This window comes from Vipera ursinii (genome assembly GCF_947247035.1).
Source record: "Vipera ursinii genome assembly, chromosome: 1".
Classification (NCBI taxonomy): domain Eukaryota; kingdom Metazoa; phylum Chordata; class Lepidosauria; order Squamata; family Viperidae; genus Vipera; species Vipera ursinii.
Window position 1 is genome coordinate 236,323,970 of NC_139512.1, and position 18,891 is coordinate 236,342,860.

At 40.2% G+C, this 18,891-nt stretch overlaps 1 protein-coding gene across 1 annotated transcript in view; it reads left to right on the forward strand.

Annotated features, from left to right (window-relative positions):
- CD109 (CD109 molecule) overlaps positions 1 to 18,891 on the forward strand; it is a 98,065-nt gene that overhangs the window by 7,320 nt on the left and 71,854 nt on the right. Inside the window, exons 4-14 of the mRNA XM_083377757.1 lie at positions 2,287 to 2,517; positions 4,854 to 4,979; positions 5,399 to 5,438; positions 6,070 to 6,151; positions 8,224 to 8,317; positions 9,269 to 9,392; positions 9,980 to 10,089; positions 12,233 to 12,457; positions 13,394 to 13,495; positions 13,593 to 13,655; positions 15,405 to 15,581. Coding sequence (XP_083233883.1) covers positions 2,287 to 2,517; positions 4,854 to 4,979; positions 5,399 to 5,438; positions 6,070 to 6,151; positions 8,224 to 8,317; positions 9,269 to 9,392; positions 9,980 to 10,089; positions 12,233 to 12,457; positions 13,394 to 13,495; positions 13,593 to 13,655; positions 15,405 to 15,581 — 1,374 coding nt within the window. The remainder of the gene's footprint in view (positions 1 to 2,286; positions 2,518 to 4,853; positions 4,980 to 5,398; positions 5,439 to 6,069; positions 6,152 to 8,223; positions 8,318 to 9,268; positions 9,393 to 9,979; positions 10,090 to 12,232; positions 12,458 to 13,393; positions 13,496 to 13,592; positions 13,656 to 15,404; positions 15,582 to 18,891) is intronic.

The following is an 18,891-nucleotide window of genomic DNA, read 5'->3' on the forward strand; positions in this document are numbered from 1 at the left end:
TTATAGCTCCAAATTAGTAATCAGTGTGTAGGTGTTATTTTGTTCTTTGGATTAATAATTAGTTTGAGTGCCAAATCGGAAGAATCTGGGATTTCAGTTTGAAATGCATACTCAAGTTATGGGCAAACACCAATAGGTACTCAATGTAACAAAATTATGTATTAATAAAAGATGGGAAATGCAAAAATAAACAAAAAAATTAATTTGTACTTATATCCAAAATATTTTATTTCCTCATTGGAAATTCCTCATATTCTACATGCAAATGCAAAATGTTACTGCTGAATTTGTGCAATAGGTTTAATTGTTTAGACTAATTGGGGGAAAAAAGTATAATATGAACCTGATAAGTTAAATTGAGAGGAGGATTTAAAAAAAAAATACACTATGGATGCATGGCTTTTGAAACACTGTATAGACACTGAAAATGCTATCTAATATGCAAAGCAAGCCATGGGAAGCCCTGGTGGCTTGCCTTGGTCTGACCCAGCAGGTCTGAAGGCAACAGCAGGGCCCAGTCAACCATGCTGCACAGTTGGTGCCACAAGGCCCCCCGGTGTCAGGCATCTCCACAATCTGGGAGCTTTCCTATTTCAGGCTTTGAGGCATGTGCAGCTACCAGTAGTAGTGGCTCTCCAAACAGAGCAGCTGGGAGGTGAGGCTTGGCAAAGAAGGATAAGCTAGGTCTAGGGTAGGCAACCTCGGCTCTTTTATGACTCATGGACTTCAACTCCCAGAATTCCTGAGCCAGCATGCTGGCTCAGGAATTCTGGGAGTTGAAGTCCATGAGTCATAAAAGAGCCGAGGTTGCCTACCCCTGGTCTAGGACTACCAAGGGAGTGTGTGAGTGTGGGTCTCTTGCCAAGCAATGAGTGGAAGAGCTAGCCAGTCACTAAGCAAGTAGGATCTCTGCTAGAAAGGGAAAGAGGAAGCAAAAATGAAAAATGAGCAAGAAAAAAGACAAAAGGAAAGATTTTTCTTTTCAGCAAAGAGAAAGAAGAAAGAATTTGGGCGGTCCCAGGTTGGACTTCCTAGTTCAAGATCATCCCGAATATTCTTTTGAAAATAATAGGATATATTAGCCCAGGAGCAAAGCCAAATATCAATGTTCTGGTTAATGAAAAATGCTGACAGCTAAATGGCAAAGTAACATGGCTCTGTTTTGCAGCATTGCCAGAAGCTTAGTTTTGCAGTGGCGAATTTTTGATTTAATAAATGTACATTTAATGGCATAGAAAGATATTCTTCATTTTATCCATTTTCGATTCTCTAGAGTTTAGAGAGTTTTATCAATGTATGAAATGACTAGAATATCTTGCAGTAATGAATGAGCCCTCCTACACCACTCATAACTATTAAAATTTGACATTCCTGCCTTAAAAACTAATAACTTTCTTATTGCGTACGCTTTTGTAAATCACAGCGCGTTTCCTCAGGCACATCTTATGAGAGGAATGCCATACATTGTATATAAACTCAGTTATTTTGGGGAGCGGGGAAGGTTGTGAAAATTAACAATAGTGGCAGTAAAGCACAGAGCAACTACGGTAGTTAATGTATGTAGTGTGAGAAAATTTGGATCTGTTTAATTCCCAAGAAATGATAATTCTAGCTTCAAATCAATTCTAAGTCTATGGTTTTGCCAACACAAGAGGGGGAAAATGTACTTCAGAAGCAGTGCAGAGAAATGGGACTTGAGGTTGAGTGGAAGGTAAATAGGAAATTAATAGAGAGGAATTTCATTTCTTTCTGCCCTTCAGAAGAAAATGCCTGTCTGTTCTGGTGCCAGAGCAACTAGGCAATGCAGGTTAACTCTTAAATTTGTAATCCTAATGTCTATAATCTTTATATATTTTGACTTCCAGTCACCTGTTCCCCCATGTCTTGAATTACTAGAACCAGTTCTCTGTGTGGTTTCGCATGCTGCCTGCATCCCATGGATGGGGATTTGTTTGTTTGCGCAGCCCAATTTCTGACATGCCACAGCCTGGTGCCGGTCCAGGGCCAGGATTGGAGACCCCTGGCCTAATGGTTAAGGTGCCTGGCTTAGGAACCAGGAGACTTGAGTTCTAGTACCTCCTTAGGCTTGAAAGCCAGCTGGATGATTTTGGCCAGTCACGCTCTCAGCCCAACCTACCTCCCAAGGTTGTTGTTGTGGGGAAAATAGGAGAAGAAGGAGCATTAGTCATGATTGCCATTATTTGCAAATAATAATAAAGGAGGGATTTTAAAAAATCAAATAAGTAAAACAATCGCAATGGTAATGAAATGAGTTTTCTTCCTCAGCTCCCATTGGGCAGTACTGATGCCAATTATGAGTTATTAGTGAATGGATATTCAAAAGGACAACTGCTGTTTTCTAAGCGTACATCACTGCCATTTGAAAGTAAAAGTTTTTCAGTCTTCATCCAGACTGACAAGTCAACGTATAAACCAGGACAAGATGTGAAAATACGGGTTGTTACTCTGCATTCTGACCTCAAACCATACAGTACCCCTGTAAATATATATATTCGGGTAAGCATAGGTTTAAAATTATTTGGCAAAGAAGAGATTTCATGTGGAATATGTGAAAATTACTTTTGCGCATTCATACCAAGGTACACATATCAAGGTACAGCAGCAGGAAGGTGATTTCTTGTAAAAGACACTCAAAATAAATATGTATTTGTATTTTGTACATACTATAGAATATAGATGTTCGCACAGTGGTTCAAATGATATATTCATCTGAGCTAAATTTATGTTTTAGAATACAATTGATGTAAATTCAGGGTAAAATTTATTGCTCTTTTGAAAAGAGTTATAGTAAGGGAGTGATAGGCAAGAGACTCTTGAAAAGCATTAGCTTTCATTTTTTATATATATTTATTTAAAGCACTTACATGCAGTGGTGGGATTCAGCTGGTTCGCACCACTTCGGCAGAACTGGCAGCTAATTTTTTGTTGCCCGGGCCCAGAATGGACTTTCGGAAGCAGCATCCACACAGAGAACCGGTTGTTCACATATTTGAATCCCACCATTGCTTACATGCAGTGGCGTAGCGTGGGTTGTCAGCACCCGGGGCAAGGCAAGTAATTTGCGCCCCCTAACCCGTGGATTTTAGCACTCGAGTCTCTTCTACTAGCTCAGGAATTCTGGGAGTTGAAGTCCATGAGTCATAAAAGAGCCAAGGTTGCCTACCCTTGAGTTAGGTTCAAGGTAAAAAAGGGTCTCTGGAGAAGAGGGAAAATGCTAGTTTAAAACTGAAACAAGGCAACTTTAAGGTGCCTCAGCTGTGATTTAGGATGAGACAAAGAGAGGACATGGCGTTGAAAATGGTTAATGGGGCATGTTTGTTCCACTCTTAGTGGATGTCAAGATAAACCCCACGAGAGAATGACCTTACAACAGATGTGAATAGGCTTGGACTACGTTTGTAGATTGAGTGCATACATCACATGGAGCGATGATGGGCTTCATCAAAATTTATGATCCCACAATTGGCTAGTTTTCTCCATCTTGTCCTAAACCCTGGATACCAACCACGGTTTATGGCTTAGCATGTGGTGTGGGGTGACCCAACATGTTAGGCAACAAACAATGACTTCCAACTTACAATGCCTCAGCTTCCCAAGGTTATTCCAAAGCCGGAAAAGCCAACCAACCCACCCTGCAGCTTTGCCTGCTTAGGCTGAACCCCAGGAGTTCATACTTGCTGTGGCGCCTGACCTATTTTCTGCCCAGACGCTGCTTATCCAAGCCAAGCCGCCTCCTTCTCTTTGGCACCTCGCCCCAAAGATTCGCCGGACTGGCTGGAAACTCGCTGCTGGCGACGTGTGTCGGGGGGGCGTCCTGATCGCCTCCTGCAGGGGGAACCGAGTGGCCACAGAGAGTCAATACGGCAGGAGGAGGAGGAGAAGGAGGAGGAGGAGGAGCAGCAAGCAGCTGCAGGTGCGGCGGCTGCAGTTGTTACCTTTACCTCCGGGAAAGGAGACGGGGGCGGGAGCTGGGTCGGGGGGGCGGGCTTGCAGGTTGAGAGCCAAGCGGAGGAGAGCCGCGGCGGGAGAAAGAGGGAGGCGAGGCCGCCAAGCCTCCCCACCCCCACCCGAGAAAGGAGGCGATCCGCAGCCGCGAGAGGACGGGATCCCGCTCTGGCTGGGCGCAGCGAATGCGGTTGCTTTCTATGCTCTGCCCACTTGCTCGCTCCTCCGACCCTCGGTGAAGCAGAATCGTCCCCCTCCGGCGAGCTTAATGGGCGCCTCCCCAGATGTTGCGCCCGGTGCGGCCGGCCCCCCCTGCACCCCCCACGCTATGCCACTGCTTACATGGCCACACAACTCAAACAGCAGGACTCTGGGTGACATAAAAGAATCATTCTAAAATATTGAGAATTCATTGGATGTGTTCATGTGTAGAAAATACTTAATCACCAGAAAATGTGCCTGTACATTGATATGCAATGTACAGCAAACCATAATATAGCTATTTGGTTTCGGTGTGTTATGGTTAAACAATCCATTCCTAAATAAGACATGAGAATTTGGTAAGATGACATTTTTCTTCAGAAATGAAATCTGCCTCCCCTCAAAACAAATAATTGCATTGAGGGTCTATAACAAAGATGAAATTCATTGTCAGATTATGATAAAGTGAAAGCATTTCTGAAAATTAACTCCTGTTGCTACAGGAACTTCTAATCTTAACATCTGCAACCTTTTTGATTATATAGTACAATTGATGGCAAAGTTTTCTAGGTGGATATTTACTGCTGAAGCATACTTTATTGCCATGAACCTATTTTAGCAGTCATGCATTGCATTAAATTCTGTATTCTGAATATATACAGTAGTTTATCATATACTTTTGTAAGGATCCTCAGCGAAATTTGATTCAGCAATGGTTGACACAGAATGGAAAACTGGGCAAGATCGTTAAGCAGTTCAAATTATCCAAATATCCTCTCTTGGGTGACTGGTCTATACAAGTTCAAGTAAATGTGAGTATAAATAAGATGTGTTTGTATTTAAGGTAGAAGTGGGCAACCTTTTGATGATGAACAGCTTTAATTTAAGGAAGAGTAAAGGCTGCAAAATGGGTGGGGCTAGATTAAGCTTAAAGACTCCAGAGTTGACTCAGGATCAAAGACTGCCTACTTGTGATAAGAAGTGATGGTACACTTTTCACATTTTTGTGATCTGAATAATTCATTAGATAGTAAATTTAAGGAGCTTGTTTCTTGAATGTTGAAAATGAAAGTATCATGAAAAAAGTGCCACTTTTTAAACATTGTATCTCAGCCTGCATTTATTCTTAAGTGGTCAAGATAATTTTGAATAAGGTTTTACTTTAGATTCAGTAAACTAAAGGAATTCAATATGTTTTCATTGACTTTTATTTTTGCTTGTGTCTCCATAGGATCAAGCCTATTATCAATCATTTGCTGTAGTGGAATATGGTAAGTGATAACCGTCTGCTCTTTGAAAACAGGTGCTTATAATTCTTTTAGAAGAAGGTGAATGAAGTTTTAAATTTAGGAAGGCAGTGATTTTTCACAAAGCTGAAATCCAGAATGTTACTTGCCATTTAAAAAAAACATGGAAATTATAATACTCAGATTGCAAGACTGTTTGGCATAAAGTTTAATCATTTGGATCCTGACAGTAATTCTTAGAGTAAACCAGCTGAAATCACTGGGTGGGACTTACTGTAAATAATCATGATTATCTTCTAGTATGAACAAGGTCAGATCTAGCTTTGAGTATCCAGTTGTTTGTAATGTTAAATTTATCTTTTACAGCTTGCAAAACCAAAAGTCATTCTGAGGTCTACCCAGTGCTTTTTTTTGTTAAAAAAAGGTGCCGGAACACATCATACAACCCACCTTGTCTACCCTATAAGGTTCCATCCAAAAAAGTGCCAGAACTCCGTTCTGGGCGTTCTGTGACAAAAAAAGCCCTGGGTCTACCCATTCATTCATGTCTTCCTTGAATAATGAATATATAATAGAGGAGCACTCGAACTTAATCTTTTAGTTGCTTCAGTTTCTCCATTATGTAATTTTAATTGTTGCTTTTGGGTTTTTTCAGTGTTACCAAAGTTTGAAGTCTCTTTAATAACACCTATGTATTATTCTATGGAAAGTAGGTTGAATGGCACTATTAGAGCAAAGTAAGTAAAAAGTAAATATTATGACACTGGGAGCTATATCTATGTTTCAGATATAACAAGTATGCAATGCTGGAGTAAATTATTCTACATTTGAATGTTTCTTTTTTTGGAGGAGGTGGAGTATAAGTAGGTAAAAACAGTTCATTATTGTGTGGTGGCAGCAAAAAATATCCAGAGTATGCATCAGTACATTGCATATACTTGCCACTGTGTGTGTGTGTGTGTAATCTGATGCTTTATTTAAACTAAATTGGTATATCAGTGATTGCATGACCTCTGTAGATGCCATATGCTAAATAAATAACTTGCTATTTGATGGAATATGGGCAATAGTATGTTGGCTGGCACAGTATCTTATAGATAAAGATTCTGCCTCATGCACAATGGCAGGAGCGGACAAATATTCAAATTATTAAATGGTAGAGCTACCTGTAACACAGATACAATTAGGACTGATAACCTAGTTTATGCCTTCTCTATTTTACAACTACAGCTTGATGAGTAATTGTAATGTAATAGGAGTAAATGTTGAACAGAATTAATGAACCAGTTAATTAAAAATAGTTTTATATTTGTGAAATTAAGAGGAAGGAGACAGGGAATGATAGATGATATGAATGGATGGCTGAGGCAAGATGAGAAAATATAGGAGATATGACTCAGCTATTTGGAGAAGCAACAATGATGAGTATGATCTGTCTGCTTAATAGGTATGTAGGAATGTGCAATGAAAAAAATGATTCATTTATCACATTTATATAGCTATCTCTAGATAGCTTATAAAGGGACGTGGTGGCTCAGTGGGTTAGGATGCTGAGTTTGTTGATCAGAAGGTCAGTTTGGCGGGTCGAATCCTGAGTGAGCGCCTGTTACTCGTCCCAGCTTCTGCCAACCTAGCAGTTCGAAAGCACGTAAAAATGCAAGTAGAAAAATAGGGACCACTACGGTGGGAAGGTAACAGTGTTCCGTGCGCCTTTGGCGTCTAGTCATGCCGGACACATGACCACGGAGATGTCCTCGGACAAGCACTGGCTCTTTGGCTTTGAAACGGAGATGAGCACCGGCCCCTAGAGTTGGAAACGACTAGCACACATGTGCGGGGGAACCTTTACCTTTACCTTTACCTTTAGATAGCTTATAGTAAAAAAATAAAGCCACTCTAGATGGCTTATAGTAAAAACAATTATGCATCAAAATATTAAAACAACACAATTAAAAGACATCAACAATATTAACAAGACAGTGGAGAAAAATTGTTAAAAATAATCAGCAATCTAATTAAAACTCCATCTCCTTGAGACCCCCAGGTCTGTTGTCAGAGCTGGGTTTTAAGGGAATTCTGGAAGGATGTCATAGATGGGAGCCAGTCTCACCTCAAGGGGAACAATAATCCACACAGCATGACGGAAAAGGCCCATCTTCTGGGTTTGTCCTGATGAATCTCTTTTGGAGATGGCACCTGCAGCTTATATCTTTTGCTGGACCTAATGGGAACGGCACATATAATTGGGCAGAGATGGTCCCTCAGATACGCCAGCCCAGTGTGATGTGTGTTAGGAAAATAGAGTGAATGATTGCAAGTTAACCATCAATGGTGAAAAAGCAGAGCAGGTATATCAAGCTGCGCATCTTTTAAGTTCAAATGCCTGCAGCAAGGAGGAATTAATGTTTGTCAAAATAAGTAAAAACAGATGTACGTCCTCCTGTACAGATGTGAGGATTGGGCATGACAGGAGAAAAATAAAAGCTGATTGCTGTGAGAATGGCATACTTAAAAAGTGAAGCTGTTTGGTCATATGGAAAGGAAAACGTGATAATCAAATTGCAAAACAAATATATAGACAAAGACTGCATGGTTTGAAAAGAGGGAGATAAAAAGTTCTGATAGGATGCTGTTGAAGAGATGTTCAAAAGGAAAAAGGTGTGAGGGGAAAAAAGGAAACCATTGTTTCCAGATTAAACTGTCCAGGATAATAAGTACATGGTAGGTTATCACATACTTTCAGTCTGTTTTTTGAAACAAACAATTTCCAACTGATCCTTTTTTGTGGTGTTTTGGGTATTCATTTCAGGTATGTATATGGAAAATCAATGAAAGGAAAGGTCACTATTGATTTCTTCTCATTGTTTCGAACACAAAACAAAAAGATAACTAAAATAATGGAGGTGAGCCATATTCAGTTCTTGACAATATACTTACATTTCAGGAAAATTGTGCATCATGGCCCACCCTCACTCAAAATTTTCTAGTGATTTCTCCGATGATATTTCTATTTTCCTTGCTGTTTTCTGATCCAGAATAGCTTCTTCCTCTTCTTCATGCTACTACTTTGAGCTCTTATTAGAACAAATTTTTAAAAAGCTTTTGCATGTTTTTCTATTTCTTGCTTTTTTGTCTCAGAATTGACCTATATCTAGATGCAGTAGCATTTCAGAGTTTTAGAATTAAGATTGGTTGGAGACCATGTATGATAGCTTATTGGCAGGAGTTTTAGGAAAAAAAAACTTATGTGAAGGATTAGGATTCTCTTTTCTTTATCTGTTTCAGAACTTTGATATTTTATATTTATTTGCCTTGTAAAATCTGATTTTTTAAAAAAAACAAGATTTAAATTGTAACTCTGGCTTTGACTTGCTAAATCAAGTGCCCCTAGCCATTACTGCCATGGTTTATGGGGACCAGTTCAAAATCTAGAAGATTTGAGCCCTCTTAAAACAAGGTCTAATGTCTGTAGTAAATATGGAGATAATCTGAAAACAATCCTCTAATTTTAATTTTGTATCAGCTTTATGACATTTCAGCGGTCATGGCTATTCTTTCCACAAGTATCTTGTAAAACTGTAGCTAAGCCAAGAGAGGGGAATACAATGCTAATAGATCTTTGGGTCTTTTCACGTATTTCCCTCAGTTTTAGCAAGGAAGAATAGTGGATAGATGCATTGCGGTGTAGATACGTCCCAGTTCGTATAAATTTGTGTATGGAAAAAGCATCAAAAATAAAATGTAACAATGATATATGGTGAAGAAGAACAGATCTAGATGTTCTGGCTAGTGTGAAAATCTGATCTAGTATTGCTTCAAAGACAACAGGATTATTATATTTTTTCTGATCTCAGATTAATGGTTCTTTGAACTTTACACTGGAGAACCCAGAGATAAAAGATATAACTGTCAGAGATGAGGATATATTGCACCCAGAACCCATAGAAATTATAGCTGTTGTTACAGAATCTCTTACAGGTATGTTGTTTAACGTGGCTTTTATAGAACATTGGAAGACATCAAACCAAAGATATATTTAATCCTGCTGTATCTTTTTACTGTTGGAAGTCAGAATTCCACATGGACAATATGAGTACAGTTACTAAATCACACTCATATTTCTTAGCAATTGATATTTGGAGGCATGGTGATTCTAATTTAGGTACCATAGCTTATAGCTATGGCTGGGGCCTTTTTTGTTATTTTTTGGAGGGGGGACATTTGATGGGATTTGCAGGGGGTTGTTCTACCTATTTTACTCATTAACAAAATCTATCACCTAAAATTGGTCATTTGTAGTTAAATTTCATAATTTTAAAGGCTCTGGAAACTGAGATAAGGACATACCACCTACTACTATGCTAAACATAAATTATCAACAAAACAAAAGGCTTAGGATGACATATTACACTAAGACATTAAGTGATTTGTTTTAGTCTTAGCATGTTGTGTGAATCTAATCACAGAATGTTGTTACTTAGAATAATAAGTATGAGCTGCCTTGCTTCAGTGAAGAACAAATAAATCTGGTGTATCATTTTTAAAATCTCTGATTGTTATAATAGGAATCTCCCAAAATGCAAGTGCTACAGTATTTCCACAGCTGTATGATTATGCATTAGATTTTCTTGAGTATCCAAGATTCTTGAAGCCTTCTCTGAACTTCATTGCTATGGTGAGTAGTGTTGTTTTACTGTTTATTTTTTCCAGTATCATTTCAGAAATGGATTGAATGAAAGGTGCATCAGAAAGATGGAATTATATTCTCAAAAAGTTTAGAAGACTTAAATGATTTAGCTACAAGTATTAAGGAAGCCATTTTATTTCTCAAAATCTCCAATTCCACACTAAAACAAAAGAGGCCAAAAATGTTCATTTCCCATTTGAAACGTACATCATCATCATCATCATCATCATCATCATCAAACCCAGTGAAGGAATCCAGCAGAGATATACAACTAGTGCAGGTTCACATCCCATCAGGCTCAAGGTTGACTCAGCCTTCCATCCTTCCGAGGTAGGTAAAATGAGGACCCAGATTGTTGGGGGCAATAAGCTGACTTTGTAATAATGCCGCTTGCCCCCCCCCCCCGAAAGCCCTAATAAGCAGGCATATACATAGAATGAAGGCTATTGCTAAGCACATTGGTTTGTGCTTAAATTGTAAGCCGCCCTGAGTCTTCGGAGAAAGGTGGGATATAAATGGGATTAAAATAAATAAAATAAATAAACTGTTCTCATTTGGAAATCGGGCAGCTCTTCCTCAGGAAGAACAAAGCCCTCTAACTAAATAAATAAAAGAATTGAAACAAAGAATAACTGAACATCTAGAACAGCAGAAAAACAACAGAATAAGGCTGCAGGCATTGAAGCTTGTTCCAAAGAAACAGCTAGCACAAGCATTAAAAGATGCAAATACTGCAATATCAAGTATAAGCACCAATTCACTGCAAGAAACAAACCAACTAATGTACAGCACAGCTGCAGTTATAACTGAATACCTGGGATGCAAAATCAACAAAGAAGAAAAACAAACAAACAGTGCACCACAAAAATGGAAGGTTAGACTAGAAAATAAGATCAGCAAGTTAAGATCACATGCAAGCAAGCTAGAACAGATGAAAGAAAAGAAGCTGAAGAACAAGAAGACCAAAGAATACCTAATCAAGAAATACCACTTAGAAACAAGGAAGATCAACGAAGCACTGTAAATAATAAAGCAATAAATAACAGCTATAGCCAGGAAAATCAGTAGATACGAAGCTCGAATTGCAAATTATAGGCAGAACCTCCAATTTCAATCCAATCAGAAACATTTCTACCAATCCATCAATGGAGAAACTGCAATGAATCAGTCAGTACCTGACAAGGAAGAAACAGTGCAGTTCTGGAAGCAGATATGGATAACCCAAAGAAACACAACAAGGATATGGCTTGGTTAAAAGAGGTGGATACAAATAAAATGGAAGTTGAAATGAAAGAACTAGTAATAACAACAAAAATGGTAGAAAAAAGAGCAAGGAAGATCAAAAATTGGTCAGCACTAGGTGAAGATGAACTATAATTAATAATAATAATGATAATGATAATAATGATAATAATAATAATAATAATAATAATAATAATAATAATAATAATAATAATAATAATAATAGTAGTAGTAGTAGTAGTAAGTTGGAAGGGATCTTGGAGGTCATCTAGTCCAATCCCCTGCTCAGGCAGGAAACCCTATACCATTTCAGGCAAATGGCTGTCCAGTCTCTTCTTAAAAACTTCCAGTGTTGGAGCATTCACCACTTCTGGATGCAGGTTGTTCCACTGGTTAATTGTTCTAACTGTCAGGAAGTTTCTCCTTAGTTCTAGGTTGCTTCTCTCCTTGACTAGTCTCCATCCATTGCTTCTTGTCCTGCTTTCAGGTGCTTTGGAGAATAGCTTGACTCCCTCTTTTTTGTGGCAGCCCTTGAGATATTGGAACACTGCTATCATGTCCCCCCTCGTCCTTCTCTTTGTTAAACTAGACATACCCAGTATCTGAAGTCTATACGTACAGTGTGGGCTACAGTATTTAGTATTTTTATTTGACATGCACATATCCAACATTGCCCATAAATATTTCTTTCTTTTGTTATTTATTAGATTTATCTATTAACCTTTGTTTTCTACAACTCAGGGTGGAGAGTTAGAGCAACATTGAAGTCACCAGATATTCCAATGGTTTCCTGCTGCCAAAGATAGTATTACCACTTCAAATAAGTGCCCTACATAAAGGTTATTATTGTTTTAAAGAATTTTGTTTCTCAAATTTAATTTGTTTTCAGTTGAAAGTAAGAAGAAATGATGATCATCCACTAACGTCTGATGAAAAAAAGAATAATGTTACAATCACGGTCACACAGTCAAATATTTCTTATCAGATATTTAACGATGAAAATGAATCATTGAAAAAGAACACAGTTTATAAGCTAAGTTATCCTGTTCCAGGAGATGGGATTATTCCGATGGAGCTTCCAGTTTCAGCTAATACAACAACTTTGCATATTAAGGTATATTCCTTTCCTGTCATTTTGTCTAAAGGAAAGCTTTAACTGTCCAGTGAAAATAATCTCAATATAGAAATTTGATCAATGCCTGTCTTCTTCCTCAAATGTATCTCACTAGGCATCGGATATGTATATCGGATATGTATATGTATATATATATGTATATTTCTTTGTAATATTCACAATAGAATACTGCTGTTGTTATTAAACCACAGTTTCCTGTTAGATTAAAAACTCTTTTAAGAACTGTGGTTTGGGTTTGGGCTTTCCCAAAATTGATGAGGCAAGTATGGTATGTGGGCAGGGAAGCGCCGTAGTTTTCTATGGCTCGTTTGTAATCTGAACTACTTTAAGGGGTACCTTGACTTACAACAGTTCATTTAGCCACTGTTCAAAGTTACAACAGCACTGAAAAAAGTGACTTATAACAATTTTTCACATGGCCATTGCAGCATCCTCATGGTCACATGACCAAAATTCAGACACCTGGCAACTGACTCATACGTATGATGGTTGTAATGTCCCGGGGTTATGTAATCACCTTTTGCGACCTTCTGACAAACAAAGTCAATGGGGAAGCCAGGTTCACTTAACAGCCGTGTTACTAACTTAACAACTGCAGTAATTCACTTAACAACTGTGGCAAGAAAGGTCATAAAATGGGGCAAAGCTCACTTAATAAATGTTTCACTTAACAACAGAAATTTTGAGCTCAATTGTACCTGTAGTTTAAACAGGGCAAATGCTTATAGGTATGCTGTTAGCAATATTCATCCTTAGTTTCTTCGAATGAATATCAAAGAAAAGGGATAGGGTTGTAGTTGAGGAACCATGCTAAGTGTTGAGTCTTCCACCTGTATTATTACATTTTTAAGGAAGATATACTTTTAATTACTGTTTTATGTGCTTTTTTTCGCCTTTCTATTTTCTTTTTAACAGGCTGAATTTCTGAAAAGTCAATCTTCCATAATGATAAACGATGTGTTCTACTCACCCAGTTTGACTTATCTCCAGATTAGAAAAACAAGCAAGGATTTTAAGGTAATTGCTTCTATCAGTAATTGAACAAGTTTCTAAAGTAAACAGCTGTATTACATCATGATTGGTGTGTTCAATTGAGACTTCTTATTTTTCCTAGGTTGGGACGCCTTTGGAACTCAATGTTCAAAGCAACATGCCGTTGAATGAGATCAATTATATGGTAGATCTTAATAATTTTATTTTATTTTTTTTAAAAAAATCAGAGCTGAATGTTACTAAAACTTCCTGAGCTGAGGACCTTGTTCTGTTTTGCTTGGTGTGTAGATGGGGTATATTCAAGGAGAAAAACGGGGCAAAGGATGAAATAAGTAAACAAAGGCAAAAAAATGATTAGCTGTTTCTTAATGGGACTGATTTTCAGCTGCACTTGTGCCCCTAGTAATTGAAGCACAGCATTAGATCGTATCTGGGTCGGTCACAGGGACTAGAGGTTTACTTTTCCAAGCTTTTGTACTCTTGCTGGAGCCCATCGTGGACTCTTACACGAGTCCGAAAGCTTGGAAGAGTTAAACCTTTGGTTCTGGTGACCGACTCAGATTTGACCTTGCAACATTATCCTGGGACACGTATACTTGCCTTCATATTGTTAAACTTCAGTTACTTTGGAACAACAAAGTAAAACTGAAGCAGAAGAGCTGAATGCTCAGCTTCTTTTGAAAGAGTGGAAAAATTATGTAGAGAATTATGGTTGCACAACCTGTGTTGTTATTTGGCTTGTTGGCATCATGAGCATCACTTTACTTTTTACACAAGTACTTTTGGAGAGATTGGGAGTTGAGAAATTTGCATGTGCAGGATTTGTTTGGAAGAATAAGGGTATCTAAAAATTTTACTAAAATGGATTATCTCTCAAAATCCAACCTGTCTATCTGTCCCAAAATGCAGAAAATAGCAGTAATTAAATAAAGAATTAAAAATGAAGAATTTTTGTAACTGATGTTAAAATAATGAACTTAAAAAAATTAAAATATTGATTGATTGACCAATTATATATATATCATCATTCAACTAGGAAGGATTTCTACTGATTATTTATTTTATTTATTTATAAAATGTATTGCCCCCCCTCACATCTTACCACATTGTAGCTAAATAAAAATACTTATGCTACAGTTAAAGACTTTCTAGATTAATTCATTAGCCCCAGTTACCAAATACATACGTATTGAGAAAATATAAGGGTTGGGTTTTATTGGGGGAAAAAAAGTTATTGTTTCAAATCAGTTTCGAATCCTGAAACTTAGATTGCATGTTTATGCATCTGAATTCTCAACAATTCTGCTTAAGCTTGCTTTGTTACTATCTGAAAGTCATCCACCAGTTGATACATTTTACAACCTTTTAGTATATTTAAAGAATTTTTAAATAGATTCAGTGAGCATTATATTTCTAGCACAGGAACATCAATCTAGTGTTAATGAAGTACTTATAGCTAGGAATAGAATCCACTATTGAACATAAAATTCTTTACAATCAGAAGTTGACATGATTAGATGGAAAATATAATTCTAATATATAAAAAGTACGCATTAAAACAAAATTTTTAGAAAAATATTTCATACTCCCTTGTATCTCTGACACTTACTTAAATTAAACATGTATCACTAAAAAGACAGCCACTTCAACTACATTTTTAGACTATAATTTTGTAAGGTCTGAGAAAAAGTTTTGTAAGTTTCGTAAGACAAAAGTTTTTAGTTTGTCCCCAAGTTGATATGATCAACTGATGAAAGCTTTAGTTTCAAATTCAGTGTTATTATTTCTCATCCTGTCCTTTACCAGACAGAATAACCTTGTATATTTTTCTTTTTAAAAAGTGATGTTTAGATCAGAAACCATTAAGTGCCTATTCATATTATTTCTATAAGGGCTTCATATGTCTTAGGTGTGATCATTTTTTTATTCATAGGTGATATCCAGAGATCAGATTGTGGATGCAGGGAAAAAGAAGGCCACAACATTAAGTTTCACCCCAGAAAATTCTTGGTGTCCTATGGCTTCCATAATTGTCTTCTATGTGCATGACAACGGGGAAATAATAAATGATTTTCTACGTATTCCTGTTCAACCGACTCTAAAAAATCAGGTAAATATACCAGTCTTCCTTTCATAATAAACAGAGAGGTGGAATTTTACAAACCACCTGATTGAAAGCTACACTATAATTGCTTTACCTATTGCTAATCTGTGCATTATACAGTGATCTTTGTTCCAGCTTCATAAGAACTGATTTACCAAATTCAGTTTCCCCCTATGCAGCAAAGCTTATGGAGGTGCACTTAATGGCTTCAACCACAGTTTACATTATTATGCAAGTAGCTTTTTTTGCCTCATTAAACGTCCATTTTGTATGAGTTTAAAGAAAAGTGAAGAGAAATGTTTTTTTAGTTTGAGAGAAATATTTTTACTTCTCTTTAGTTAGAACAGGTTTTATAACTACATGCTGGTTGTCTTTGACTTACAACCATTCAAAGTTACAATGGTATTGAAAAAAGTGACTTACTAGTCTTTGAAACATTAATTTGTAGATAGGTTCTCTTTATGGTGTGATACAGTCTGATTAACATTTGCAGCAATTCATACAGCTCCTCAGGCAGCAGCATAGCATCCAAAAATACCTGGATATTTACAACATCAATCAATGCACCATCAGTGTTGCCACAAGCATTCCTTGTATATTTTTGCATAAAGAGCAGGAAGTTAAAAATTTTGACTGTATATCTCTTGCCCGGCGTAAAACCATAAGGCATTTCTCAAATGTTGCTTACTCTCACCTTTTATTGCTTTTCAGTCAGGATTCTGCCAATCTAAGCACATTTCATATATCATCCCCAAAGGATTCAGAGTTCCCTGGGTACTAGCCACCGTGAGAGGGTGGCTTGAACTTACATCTGCTGCCCCTAGAGGTGAGAGCTCTAGGGGACATGCTATACCCAGGATGGGTGTTTCGGACCACTCCCCCAGGAATAGGCTTTGCGACTGTCGTGAGAGGACGGTGGTTGGCCTGTCCTGGGGTTGCACCCAGCTGAGTGGCAGTGGCTGGGTGGAGGCTCGGGACACCTATTTGTCCTCTGCTTGGCCCCTCCTTAATTAATTGACTATGGACTGCCTGTATCTGGACTGCTCTTATGCCTTGTTTTAGGTACTCCTCTATGGACTTGCTCGCCCTCAGGGGTGCTCCCCCTTCCTGGGGGCGACCCGCCTTTCCAGCCGAGTACAATCTTGAGGAAGGGCCCATTTATTGGGACCCTGAGAGATGGCTGGGCACGGGCACGGGCCTCCGACGTAAACCTAACAAGAGGCCCCTGGTTTGTTTTTTGTCGAAATTTTTTCGGGGGTTAGGGAGGAGGGAGGGTTCTTCTTTTGGTTGTTTGGACGAGGGGGGCAGTCCAACAACCTCTGTTCAGGCCAGTGCCGAGGCGGATCGCGGGGGGGAGGAGCGGGGGTCGGTTGCTTCTGGGGCTCCAGGGCCAGTCGTGGGACTACCCATTCCCACGACGTTAGGGAATGGCAGCAGGTGTAGGAACAGAGGGCCGTATCGATCTCAGGGAAGGTCTCTCCGCTGCTTACAAGCGGTGAGGCACTCCGACCCTCTGGTTCCGCCCCGAGGTCCCGGGAGTGAGGATGTGCAGCCTCCTGAGCTCCGGCTGGTGTACTTGAATGCCAGGTCGGTCGTTAACAAAGCTCTCGTCCGTGACTTGGTCGAGGGTGAGCAGGCGGACCTGGCTTGCATCACGGAAACTTGGTTGGGCCCAGAGGGCGGCATTCCTCTGGTTGATCTTTGCCCACCAGGTTTCCGGGTGCTGCACCGGCCTCGGGCTCAGGGTAGGGGTGGGGGAGTGGCTGTTGTTATGAGGGAGACCTTGTGCCCGCGGGAGGCCACCGTTCCCCAGATAGTCGGGTGTGAGTCTCTCTTTTTGAGATGCGGCCCTGGTGCGCAGTTGGGCTTGCTGTTGGTGTACCTTTCGCCTAGTCACGCAGCAGCAGCCCTGCCTGAGCTTCTCGATGTCCTCTCTGGGTTGGTGATTGAGTTCCCGAAACTTATAGTTTTGGGGGACTTCAATCTACCATCTCTGGGAGGATCATCTGAGTTGGCTCGGGAGTTCATGGCTTCCATGATGGCCATGGACCTGACGCAAGTAATTTCGGGACCGACTCATGAGGGAGGCCACACCCTTGACCTAGTTTTCTTATCTGGACGGTGGTTAGATGATCTTGGTGGGGGCTCCCCAATTGTTATGCCCCTGTCATGGACCGATCATCATCTCCTGCGGCTGGTCTTCCGTTTTGCCACCCCCCGCCGTGGGTGTGTGGAACCTATTAAATGGTACCGCCCCAGACGCTTAATGGATCCCCAGAGGTTCCAGGCGGCGCTGGGGTCCCCACCTGCCTCCCTTGCTCACAGCTCGGCAGACGCCTTAGTGGAAGCCTGGGAAAGGGCAGCCACTGAGGCTCTTGACCGAGTTGTACCCCTGCGGCCCCTGACCCGGTGCAGATCCAGTCGAGCCCCATGGTTCTCCGTGGAGCTCCGGGAGATGAAGCGTCGGAGACGGGGCTTAGAGAGCGGTTGGAGATCCAGCCGATCCGAATCCGATCGATTGCGACTAAGAACCTATACTAGGTCTTATCTCGCTGCGATAAGGGAGGCGAGGTCTAACCACTTCGCCACCCTTATCGCGTCCGCAGATAATCGCCCGGCCGCCCTGTTTAGGGTGACTCGCTCCCTCCTGAATCAGGAGGTGAGGGAGGATCCCTTGCAGGGTCGTGCCGAGGAGTTTAACCAGCATCTGTCGGACAAAATCGCTCGGATTCGGACCGGTCTGGACTCTGACTGGGCAGAGTCTGTCGAGCAGGACACGGGTGGTCTTGTCGATATCACCTGGGAGGAGTTTGATTCTGTGACTCCGGAGGAAGTGGACAGGATCATGGGGAGGCTGAGCACCACCACATGTTTATTGGACCCGTGCCCTTCCTGGCTGGTTTATGCAGCCCGGGAGAGGACACGTAGCTGGTTCCAGGCAGTTATATCGGCCTCTTTGAGTGAGGGTAGCTTCCCCGCCGTCTTGAAAGAGGCGGTGGTGAGGCCTCTCCTCAAGAAGCCTGCCTTGGACCCAGCTATATTGAACAACTTTCGTCCTGTCTCCAACCTTCGCTTTCTTGCGAAGGTTGTTGAGAGTGTGGTGGCACATCAGCTCCCTCTGGTCCTGGATGAAGCGCATTATCTAGACCCGTACCAATCGGGTTTCAGGCCCGGGTACAGCACGGAGACGGCATTGGTCGCGCTGGTGAATGATCTCTGGAGGGCTCAGGACAGGGGGCATTCCTCTGTCCTGGTCCTATTAGACCTCTCAGCGGCTTTCGATACCATCGACCATGGTATCTTGCTGCGGCGTCTC